The 12480-nt window shown below is 48.1% G+C and overlaps 1 protein-coding gene across 1 annotated transcript in view; it reads left to right on the top strand.

Moving 5' to 3' along the window:
• The first annotated feature begins 8197 nt into the window (after positions 1-8197).
• The window catches only part of GTF2F2 (general transcription factor IIF subunit 2), a 66286-nt gene continuing 62003 nt past the window's right edge, over positions 8198-12480 (top strand). Inside the window, exon 1 of the mRNA XM_083440988.1 lies at positions 8198-8386. Within this exon, the coding sequence (XP_083297114.1) occupies positions 8321-8386 (66 nt within the window). The 5' untranslated portion in view covers positions 8198-8320. The remainder of the gene's footprint in view (positions 8387-12480) is intronic.

Here is a 12480-nt window from a genome sequence, read left to right as displayed (position 1 = left end):
CATCTCGCTTTATTGGCCGAGGGAGCCGGTGTACAGCTTCCGGGTCATGTGGCCAGCATGACTAAGCCTCTTCTGGCGAACCAGAGCAGCGCATGGAAATGCCGTTTACCTTCCTCACAGAGCGGTATCTATTTATCTACTTGCACTTTGACATGCTTTTGAACTGATAGGTTGGCAGGAGCAGGGACCGAGCAACGGGAGCTCACCCCGTTGCGGGGATTCGAACCGCCAACCTTCTGATTGGCAAGTCCTAGGCTCTGGGGTTTAACCCACAGCGCCAATTCAGCTGAATGTTGAAGAATAATTTGTCTCAAATGGAAAGAAAGGATTGTTCCATGGAAAGGAATAGGAGTTTGTGAGCGTAAGGGTCCATTACATCTGTTCACATAATGCTAACTACAGTGGTACCTCGGGTTAAGTACTTAATTCGTTCCGGAGGTCCGTACTTAACCTGAAACTGTTCTTAACCTGAAGCACCACTTTTGCTAATGGGGCCTCCTGCTGCCAGAGCACGATTTCTGTTCTCATCCTGAAGCAAAGTTCTTAACCTGAAGCACTATTTCTGGGTTAGCAGAGTCTGTAACCTGAAGCGTATGTAACCTGAAGCGTATGTAACCCGAGGTACCACTGTATTATGTCTGAAGCACTTCTTGGTGTATACTTTTGAGTATACAAGGGCTGACCTTACTATTAGGTTCCCAAACTAACAGGTTAATTAGAAAATGGCAAATGGTCATCTATTTTAACTGGGGAGGGATATTATTCCTCAGATACCAAAATGCCTTGGGTTAACCCTGCATGCATGGACAATTTATTTTAAGCACCCAACAGTTTCCCTTCAGTTGCCAAGGCAACATATTTTCCGTGTTGCAGGTTAAACTGAATGCAGATCCAGGACAGTATCCAACAAAGTACTCTTAGTTCCATTCGTGAATCAGAATTTCGCCTCCCTGTACTCTTCCCATAGTGTCCCCACAAAGAAAATCTGCTCTGGAAGGCTGGGGGGTGGGAAGAATCAATAACAGATATAGGGTGAGGGAGCAGGAAAAGAGAGGGAAGGTAATTCCATGGCACAACAAGAAGCCCAAATAACTATTTTGTTGGGGATCACCCGCAATGTTAGCCCATTAATTGCAGATTTAAGGGATGTAGTTACAACTTAAATATCAAAAACAAGGGAATTAAAATAGAGGATGGTATTGTAATAAATTGGGGGGTGGGTTTTGGAAGACATACCCTAAACCAAATAAATTAATAATAATAATAATAATAATAATAATAATAATAATAATAATAATTTATTATTATTTATTATTTATACCCAGCCCATCTGGCTGGGCTTCCCCAGCCACTCTGGGCGGCTTCCCCCAAAAATATTGAAATACTGTAATACATCAAACATTAAAAGCTTCCCTAAACAGGGCTGCCTTCAGATGTCTTCTAAAAGTCTGGTAGTCGTTGTTCTCTTTGACATCTGGTCGGAGGGTGTTCCACAGGGAGGGCGCCACTGCCAAGAAGGCCCTGAATGTCAAAATCTCGCTGATACTTGGGATAGGAAGGGAAAATACAGGCTTCAAAGCGGTGCCACACAAGGAATCCCTGAGCTGGCTTATGCAAACCAGCTGACAGGAGCTAGCCAGCAGTAAATCACACCAGCAAGTTGGAGTTAACTCTTTATTAGCAAAATCGGGATCTGCACAGGAGTGTCAGGCCCAATGAGCACTACCACTCATCCCTTGTAGGTCTTGCCCCCATGAAGCAGCTGCTGAGAGTGAAGGTCCCTGCCTCCCCACAGCTGCCTTAAGTCCCCTATTCTCCTGGTTCATCCCCAAGCAATCTGAGACTACACCTGTGTGAAGCTACATCTCCACTGCCCTCTTCATGCCTCCCCTGGTTCTGGGAAATCGGCATGGAAGGGAAGTTGTTGCATCAGGAGAGGAAGACACACGTGTCTCGTCACTTTTGTTGTTGTTGTTTAGTCGTTCAGTCATGTCCGACTCTTCGTGACCCCCTGGACCAGAGCATGCCAGGCACTCCTGTCTTCCACTGCCACCCGCAGTTTGGTCAGATTCATGTTTGTAGCTTCGAGAACACTGTCCAACCATCTCGTCCTCTGTTATCCCCTTCTCCTTGTGCCCTCCATCTTTCCCAACATCAGGGTCTTTTCCAGGGAGTCTTCTCTTCTCATGAGGTGGCCAAAGTATTGGAGTCTCAGCTTCAGGACCTGTCCTTCCAGTGAGCACTCGGGGCTGATTTCCTTAAGAATGGATGCGTTTGATCTTCTTGCAGTCCATGGGACTCTCAAGAGTCTCCTCCAGCACCATAATTCAAAAGCGTCAATTCTTCGGCGATCTGCCTTCTTTATGGTCCAACTCTCACTTCCATACATCACTACTGGGAAAACCATAGCTTTAACTATACGGACCTTTGTTGGCAAGGTGATGTCTCTACTTTTTAAAATGCTGTCTAGGTTTGTCATTGCTTTCCTCCCAAGAAGCAGGCGTCTCTTAATTTCGTGGCTGCTGTCACCATCTGCAGTGATCATGGAGCCCAAGAAAGTAAAATCTCTCACTGCCTCCATTTCCTCCCCTTCTATTTGCCAGGAGGTGATGGGACCAGTGGCCATGATCTTCGTTTTTTAGTCTCGTCACTAGCTGGACTCAACTTTGCCTCTTGGCATCCCTCCTCTCCTGCTCACATGAGACTTGTGTCAGTCATGATTAGTAAGGACTTGGATGCCATTCAATAGCTGTCTGTGAGACAAGCCATGTTGTTCAACACAACATCCTCAGAACAATAGAAACACTAGCTGTGAGGTGAACATTGCTTTCCTTCAAGCAGCAAGATACATGGGCCCTGACAAAATGTGGGGTGAAATATTGTGAGTTTGGTGGGCGAGGTGGGGGGGGCATTTAGGCTATACAGTGGTACCTCGGGTTACAGACGCTTCAGGTTACAGATTCCGCTAACCCAGAAATAGTACCTCGGGTTAAGAACTTTGCTTCAGGATGAAAACAGAAATCGCGCACCAGCGGCGCGGCGGCAGCGGGAGGCCCCGTTAGCTAAAGTGGTACTTCAGGTTAAGAACAGTTTCAGGTTAAGAACGGACCTCCAGAACGAATTACGTTCTTAACCCGAGGTACCACTGTACTGTATACCCGAGTCCCCTGCTAATTTCTGGATCTGGCAAGAATTCAATTACTGGAATAGCTAGGCCAGCTGCTTTTTGAGGTAAAGGTAAAGGACTCCTGGACAGTTAAGTCCAGTCAAAGGAGACTATTGGGTTGCAGTGGTCATCTTGCTTTCAGGCTGAGGGAGCCAGCGTTTGTCCACAGGGTCATGTAGCTAGCATGACTAAACCGCTTCTGGTGCAACGGGACACTGTGACGTAAGCCAGAGCGCACGGAAACGCCATTTACCTTCCCGCTGTAGCAGTACCTATTTATCTACTTGCACTGGCGTGCTTTCGAACTGCTAGGTTGGCAGGAGCTGGGACTGAACAACGGGAGCTCACCCTGTCGTGGGGATTCAAACCGCCGACTTTCTGATCAGCAAGCCCAAGAGGCTCAGTGGTTTAGACCACAGCGCCACCCACATCCCTTTATGAGGTAATGGCCTCCCGGCAGGAGCTGGAATCACTTGCAGGTCAGGAATAAGACAATAAAGCACCTGATGTCAGTGAAGTCAACTCTTTAATCAAAGAAACAAAACAGCTCAGCCCTAGTGGTCACAGCAGCCCTTCCCAGCAGCTCTTGCCCTAATGAAGCAGTTGTGAGGACTGCTTTCCCACTGCTCTCTAAGGCCTCTCCCTCTAAGGTTCTTTCCCAGCAACCCAAGGCTCCTTTGTCTTGTCTCACTTTGCTCTGCTCTCTTCATTTATCTGCAAGTTGTGGGAGACCAGGATAGGGAGACTCCCAGAATTCTTCAGCAGCCTACCTCATCTCTGCCTCCCCCCCTCCTCTCCAGCCTCTGCTTCTGCATCTGAGCATAGACTGCTCTCTGCCCCAGCCTCTTCCTGCTCACGAAGCCCTGTTGCCTCTTTAGCTTCCAACACCACCTCTTCCCATTCTGTTCCTTCTTCTCCCTCTGACCCCCTCCCACCACCAATTCCCTGGCTCTGAACTTTCTTCCCCCGGGAGTTCCTTGGGGGTTCCCCAGCTGGTGCCTTCCACCACTCCTCTGCACCCGTCAGTCCATGGGTAGGCAAACTAAGGTCCGGGGGCCGGATCCGGCCCAATCGCCTTCTCAATCCGGCCCACAGATGGTCTGGGAATCAGTGTGTTTTTACATGAGTAGAATGTGTCCTTTTATTTAAAATGCATCTCTGGGTTATTTGTGGGGCCTGGCTGGTGTTTTTACATGAGTAGAATGTGTGCTTCTATTTAAAATGCATCTCTGGGTTATTTGTGGGGCATAGGAATTGGTTCATTATTATTTTTTCAAAATATAGTCTGGCCCTCCACAAGGTCTGAGGCACAGTGGACCGGCCCCCTGCTGAAAAGATTTGCTGACCCCTGCATCAGTTCATGACAATCCCTAATTATGGATCATAAAGGTAGCAAAGGAAGTGGCTCTGTGCTAGTGAGCAAATGGGTGGGCCCAACTGGCTGGCAGTTAGAAGGGCAAAAGAGGTGTGTGACAGCTAGGAGCTAGAAGCAGGCTGCAGGATGACATCTGTGAAGAAGAGACATGCCTGATTTCTGTTGGAATCCAAGGCTGCGGCTGTGGGAGAAGCAAGAGTCCCTCAACAGTAGGCTCAGGTTGTATATATGTGTATATATGTATATCATAAAGACACCACAGTCTCCTCTTGTCCCTCATTCATAAATAAACTGTTAAGCAATGAGAACATTTGGTGCTTGACTCTTATGTGTTTAAAAGGTAAAGGTACCCCTGCCCGTACGGGCCAGTCGTGTCCGACTCTAGGGTTGTGCGCCCATCTCACTTTAAGAGGCCGGGTGCCTGTGCTGTCCGGAGACACTTCCGGGTCACGTGGCCAGCGTAACGAAGCTGCTCTGGTGAGCCAGTGCAGCACACGGAAACGCCGTTTACCTTCCCGCTATAAAGCGGTACCTATTTATCTACTTGCACTTAAGAGTGCTTTCGAACTGCTAGGTGGGCAGGAGCTGGGACCGAACGACGGGAGCTCACCCCGCCGCGGGGATTCGAACCGCCGACCATACGATCGGCAAGTCCTAGGCGCTGAGGTTTTACCCACAGCACCACCCACGCCCCCTTATGTGTTTACGACTCTGGAAATTTCATTACTCTGTCTGCTTCCTTATTAACAGGGCTTTCCCCCCCACAGCCGTAATTCGGTTCCGGAACCTCTTAGGTGGGCACTATTGCCATTGTAAGAGAATAAGGAAGGTGTTTGTGGTGAGTTGCGGCACCTCTTCTTCTAGAAAAATAGCACTGCTTATTAATCTACCAGAATGCGAACAAAGTTCTCCGTAGAAAACTGTTGAAGCATTGACTAGGATTTCAGGAGGTCTCAAAGGGAAGAAAGCAGTCAAGGCTGCCAAAGCTTGGTGTCAGCAGCATGAGACGGGCGCATCGTCTCCTTAGCAACCATTGGGTGGCGGGGGAAATATCTCGCTAGCAGAAGGCATCTGTAGAGCTATTAATGCATCAGGCTGCATGGGTCAAATGCTGTTTGTTTCTCCAGCAAGCCATTAAAAATCACAGGGACGTCTGCTAATGTGTCTTACAGAATCAGCATTGAAGACGAGAACAATAGGGACAAGTGGGGTCACGAAAGCGGGCAGATACACTCAAAGCAATATTTTAAATATTAATACTTTGAAATTTGGTTCATTGGGAGGGGGTGCCTGAATTTCCTTGCTGGGTGCTACTTAAAGGAGGCCCTGATCTTTGGGGGTAACATTTGGGTTGTCACTGGACAAGGGGATCTGAAAAGACCTCTGTGTGCAAATTGCTTTGCTCCCAGGTGTTTATTGTGCTGTACTTATTATACATTAGCAGGATGAACTGCCTTGCCTCAGCCTCTGCATTCAGTGACACCTTTTTCAAGTTTTTCTGCAACCTTTGTTTTTAGCCATATTTGACAGTGGTTTGTTGTTTAGTCGATTAGCCATGTCCGACTCTTTGTGACCCCGTTATATAGGGAGATTGATCCTTCTGAATGTATGAGGAGATGTTTGGATGCTGTGAAGTGTTTTACCAAAGGAATGAATATAAACTTTGAAGTGCCTTTATACCTCCCTATCCTAAAAGAAATCAAGCTGCTATTTTCTCTACTCTTTTAATTATATTAACATTGCAGGAGACATAAAAGCCTGCACCAGTGGCGTAGCGTGGGTTGTCAGCACCCGGGGCAAGGCAAGTAATTTGCGCCCCCTAACCCGTGGATTTGCGCCCCCTAACCCTAACCCCCAGATGTTGCGCCCGGTGCGGCCGGCCCCCCCCTGCACCCCCCACGCTACGCCACTGGCCTGCACTTCTACTATTTTTCTAAGTGTGGCACAATTCTGGGTTGTTGTTTGTTTAAGGAAGGGGCTTATAGGGTCATTTTGTGGAGGATATTTTTCTATCACATTAAATGCCAGCCTTGTTAAGAGTTTCATAGCCTAGTGGTTTCCGTCCAGTGTATAAACAATCAACATTTCCAGCTAACCTACATGTTGGGAGCTAAAGCATGAAATGCCTGATAGCTGTCAACAATAGTTTTCATCTGTAAAGACAGTGGATTTTTTTTTGTACCAAGGCATTAGTTATGCATAAAAACTGGATAACTAGGAACCAATTTCTACAGGTGTTTAGCAAAATCTGCTTTGGGTATCCCAATTTAAAATTCAATTACTCTTTGGCTACTAATTGGCATTCCTTCAATGCGGGGAATGTGATTACGGTATTCCTGAAAGCTGATTAGAGAGAGCTCACTTGGGAATTTGTAGAATAATGTTGCGCCTTTCAGTTGTGACTTAAATGACTTTGTCATCAATCAAATGCAATTGGATATGTGAGAAACCTGCAGCTTATCTGGCAAAACATGAATTGTTGGCTTGACTGCACTAATGTCCCACACTAGAGCCAGCAGAATACACCCTTTTGGTTCAAATGAACAAGCCTAACCACCAGTGAATGCTGAGAAGGTTTAGAGTTTGTTGTTAAACAGATTATCAGCCATTCCAATGTATGTCTTATAGAAAGTGCCCAGAATCACACACATAACTCTGCAGCAGATAGAGACTGTACATAGGTTTTCCTGGCAGACAAATAAATAAGAACAAGGATGTGTGTGGGTATAAATAGTGAAATCTATAGATCTAAGATTCATTTATTTCCTAAGATATATTTAACTGAAGTCGAAAACTCACTTCGGGCTGCAAGATCCATTGTATGAAATCTAGTAGATCAGTCAATCTCTTTGTGTCTAAATGAAATGGATGTGTGTGTGTTTTTAACTAGTTGGCATTTGTACTGTATTATCATGAGATTACTCTGGAATCTGAATCCGTTCCAAATTTGCCATCTATTTTTCAGCTGTTGTGTTCCACGTGAGAATTATTTGTTCCATGCTTCCCACTTCTGAATAGTGAAACAGTACACGGGCATTGCTTGGGGTCTGCTGAGAGCACTGCATTTGAGTCACAAACCCGCGTGCAGCCCCATTAGCAGCAACCACCAAATGCAAGAAGGGGAGAGGCTGCTTTTTACATCCTTGATCCTACACAGACCACCATCAGCCACCGCTGTGGCTGAGAAGAGCCAAGAGCCGCAGCCCGTCCATCTGCAAGGGATGAGGAAAAGCTGCACCCAAAAATATCTGGCGCTACCTGGTCCTGGTTGCTAGGCAGCAGAGGAGGGGGAGAGCTATTTCCCCACCTTCGTGGAGCTTTTCAAGCTGGATCAATAACGATCCCTATTGCATGTTTCCTCGGGAGGCGGGTACCGTTTGCAAAAACAACAACACCTTTCCGTTCCTAGGAAGAGCAGTTTTCTTTAGAGTCCCTAAAACAAATTTTATTTTATTTTATTTTATTTTATTTTATTTTATTTTATTTTATTTTATTTTATTTTATTTTATTTACAATGCAATACAACGCAATGCAATTTGCATTTCCATTCTTCTCCCCCCAGTGGGCGGAGCTTGACGCGGGGCAGTCCCCGCCCCTCGGGTGACGTCGACGCGCGCGTTCGGCCGGCGAGGCGTTCGCGCAGCTTGCACGAAAAGGGGGCGGGAGTCGGGAAGCGGCCGCCGGCCCGAGGACGTTTGGCCTCTGCGGGCTTCCGTAGCTGCGAGTTCGCCGCCGGTTCCTGCTGTTTCCCCTCACGGCGCTCTCGCTGCGAGGCCGCGATGAGCGACAAGGGGGAGCTGGACCTGGCCGGGGCCAAGCAGAACACGGGCATGTGGCTCGTCAAGGTGAGCCCCGGCTATTGATACGGACACCAGGTTATTCACCTCAGCGGTCGCCCTCAGAAGCGTCCCCGCCCCCCACGAAAACTGAGGGAAACTGGGAGGTTTGAAGCGCCCTCGCCCCTCCCCGGCCTTCTCAGGGGCATCAGGCCGACGACCCCCCCCCCGACCAACGGAGCTTCGGGGGCCGGGGGGGTTGACGACCCCACCCCCTCATAGAATTGCAAAGTTGGAGTTGGAAGGGACCCCGGGGGTCATCTAGCCCAACCCCCTGCAACTCGGGGGTCTCAACTAGACCCCCCCCATGAGAGGTGGCCATCCAACCTCAGCTTAAAAACCCACCAAGAGAGTCCTGCTACCTCCCGAGGGAGCCACTTAGCGTCAGAAAGCTCTTCTTGATGTTTAGTCGGAATAATAATATACAGTGGTGCCTCAGGTTACATACGCTTCAGGTTACAGACTCCGCTAACCCAGTAATAGGGTTAAGAACTTTGCTTCAGGATGAGAACAGAAATCATGCTCCGGCGGCAGCAGGAGGCCCCATTAGCTAAAGTGCTGCTTCAGGTTAAGAACAGTTTCAGGTTAAGAACAGACCTCCGGAACTAATTAAGTACTTAACCCGAGGTACCACTGTATTTATACCCCGCCCATCTGGCTGGGTTTTCCCAGCCACTTTGGGCGGCTCCCAACAGAATATTAAAAACATGATAAAATATCAAACATTAAAAACTTCCCTAAACAGGGCTGCCTTCAGATGTCTTCTAAAAGTTAGCTAGTTGCTTATTTCCTTGACATCTGGTGGGAGGGCATTCCATAGGGCGGGTGCCACCACCGAGAAGGCCCTCTGCCTGGTTCCCTGTAACCTCACTTCTCGGAGGGAGGGAACCGCCAGAAGGCCCTTGGAGCTGGACCTCAGTGTCCCAACTTGAAGCCAGTGGTTCGAGTCCTACCCTCCTCTGGAGCAGGAGGAAACAAGCTTACTCCATCTTCCATTTGAAGATGGCTCTCACATCTCCTTTCAGTCTCCCCTTCATCAAGCTAAACATACCCAACTCCATCAACTGTTCCTCTTAAGCAGGGGTCAGCAAGCTTACTGTGCCTCGGGCTGGTGTCTCCAATGCCGATCATCCGGAGGGCGGGGTAGCACATGCCCATACACATGTGCACACGCTATTTCCGGCGCACTTCCGGGTCGGAAGAGCACCAGAAATAGCTTGTGTGCATGTACACGGGCCTCCTCCGACCCGGATGTGTACCAGAAATAACGCTTGCGCATGCACAAATAATGCTTGCACATGCGCCCAAGCTATTTCTGGTGCTCCTCTGACCCGGAAGTGGGCAGCCATGCAGCGCAGTGTCAGTAAGAGTGGGCGGTGGCAGCAGGTGGCGGGGAATGCCGCGGGCTGGATAAACAAGTCCCTCGGGCCTTATCTGGCCTGCGAACCTTAGTTTGTGGACCCCTGCTCTTAAGGCTTGGTTTCCAGACCCTTGATCATCTTGCTCATCCTCCTCTGCACATGTTCCAGTTTTTCAATATACTTCTTAAGCTGTGGTGCCCAGAACTGGATACAGTACAGTGGTGCCCCGCAAGACGAATGCCTCGCAAGACGGAAAACCCGCAAGACGAAAGGGTTTTCCGTCTGCAGAGGCGCTTCGCAAGACGAATTTCCCTATGGGCTTGCTTCGCAAGACGAAAATTGACGAAAGATTTTGAGGTTGTTTTTTTTTGCTCCAAAACCCCTTTTTCTGAATCGCTAAGCTGCTAAAAGCATTTTAGCAGCAAAAGCGCTAACCCCCCCAAGCCTAAAAAAGCCGTTTTTAGCCCTTAAAGTGCTAATAGCGCTAATCCGTCAATGGGCTTGCTTCGCAAGACGAAAAAACCGCAAGACGAAAAGACTCGCGGAACGGATTCTTTTCGTCTTGCGAGGCACCACTGTATTACAGTTGTGGTCTGATCAAAGTGAAATAGAGCAGTGCTGTTACTTCATCAGGACACTATTCTGTTGATGCAGCCTAGAATATCATTAGCTTTTTTTTGTTGCTGCATCTCACTGTTGTGTTGACTCATGTTCAGCTTGTGGTATGCTAAGACATCTAGATCCTTTTCACAAGCACTGCTTGCAACCCAGGTGAACCCCATCTTATATTTGTGCAGCTGATTATTCCTGTGTAGGTGTAGAACCTGACATTTGTCCCTGTTGAAATTAAATTTGTTTGGGCCCAGTTCTCAAATCTGTTAAGGTCATCTTGAATCCCAGTTCCCTCTTCTGAACCATTAGCTGCCCCTCCCAGTTTTGTCTCATCTGCAAATCTGATGAGCACCCCCTTAGTTCCATCATCCAATACATTCATAGAGATGTATTGTCAATTTTTACCAGGATGATGAGGAACTATTAGTGAGCACTTTTTGGGTTCAGTCAGTCAACCAGCTACAGATTCACCTAACAGTTACCTTGTCTAGCCCACATTTTATCAGCTACCTCCTACCTCGTAATAATATAATGTCAAAAGCCTTACTGAAGACAAGATATACTACATCCACAGCATCCCCCTGATCCACCAAGCTTGCAACTGTATCAAAAAAGAAATGAGATTCTACTGGCATGACATGTTTTTGAGAAACCCATACTGGATTCTTAGTAATCACAGCATCCTTTTCTAAGGGCTCACAGACCAACAGTTGAATTATCTGTTCTAGGGTCTATCCTAGTATCAGTGTCAAGCTCACCAGTCAGTAGTTACCTGGGTCTTCATTTTCTCCCCTTTTGAAGATGGGGGCAACAGTTGCCTGCCTCCAGTCTGCAGGGACCTCACTAGGACTGGATGATACCAGCTTTTCAACATTGTGATGTATCACCAGCCAACCATCTTGATATAGCGATACATTGCAACGTTGAAAAGCGGATGGAGGAACAAGCTACATTGGGCCCAGCTTCACAAGGTGCCAGGGTGAAACCACCTCAGCTTACTTGGCAGGAGCAGCGGCAGTTTCACCCCAGCACCTTGGAGGGCCATGGCCGATGGAGTTTGTTCCTCCACACGCCGGGTGCTGGTGGCAGAGGGTGTCCCTCCACTGTCAGTGCCCGACGCGCCAAGGAAAAAACATGCTTCATCGTCCACAGTGCCTTCGGGGCCAGGGCCCTTGTGGGGTGCCTCAGGGCTCCGTCCTCTCCCCATTCTTTTCAGTCTCTATATGAAACTGTTGGGAGGAATCATCAGGGGGGTTGGGTTGGTTGTTCACCAATATGTGGATGATACTCATCTCTACCTGTTGTTTAAATTGGAATCAGTGAAGGTATTGAACATCTTGTGTGAGTGTCTGGAGGCAGTTGAAGGATGTATGGCGGTTAATGGATTGAGGTTGAATCCCAACGAGACAGAAATACTGTTTCTGGAGGACAGGGGGCGAGCAGGTGTGGGGGACTCCTGGGTTTTGAATGGGTAACTGTGCCTCTGAAGGACAAGATGTGCAGCCTTGGGGTCATTTTGGACTCACAGCTGTTCATGGAGGCAGAAGTTAATTCTGTGTCCAGAGTGGTTATTTACTAGCTCCATATGGTATGCCAGCTGAGACCCTACCTGCCTGCACACTGTCTTGCCAGAGTGGTGCATGTTCTGGTTATCTCCTGCTTGGACTACTGCAATGTGCTCTGCGTGGGGCTACCTTTGAAGGTGACTTGGAAGCTACAACTAATCCAGAATGTGACTACTGCCAGATTGGTGACTACGAGTGGCCACCGAGACCATATAACACTGGTCCTGAAAGATCTACATTGACTCCCAGTATGCTTCCAAGCACAAATGACTTTGGACCTGTATATCTGAAGGAGTGTCTCCACCCGCATTGTTCAGCCTGGACACTGAGGCCCAGTTCTGAGGGCCCTCACTGTGATAGGTGAAGTTGCAGGGAACCAGGCAGAGGTCCTTGGTAGCGGTGCCCGCTCTGTGGTACACCCTCCCATCAGATGTCAAAGAGATAACAATTATACAACCTTCTGTAGACATCTGAAGGCAGCCTAGTACAGTGGTGCCTTGCAAGACGAAAAGAATCCGTTCCGCGAGTCTCTTCGTCTAGCAGTTTTTTCGTCTTGCGAAGCAAG

The sequence above is a fragment of the Podarcis tiliguerta genome, assembly GCF_965153285.1.
Source record: "Podarcis tiliguerta genome assembly, chromosome: 5".
NCBI lineage: Eukaryota > Metazoa > Chordata > Lepidosauria > Squamata > Lacertidae > Podarcis > Podarcis tiliguerta.
Note: the sequence above shows the minus strand (reverse complement) of the source record. Positions and strands in the feature narration are given on the sequence as shown.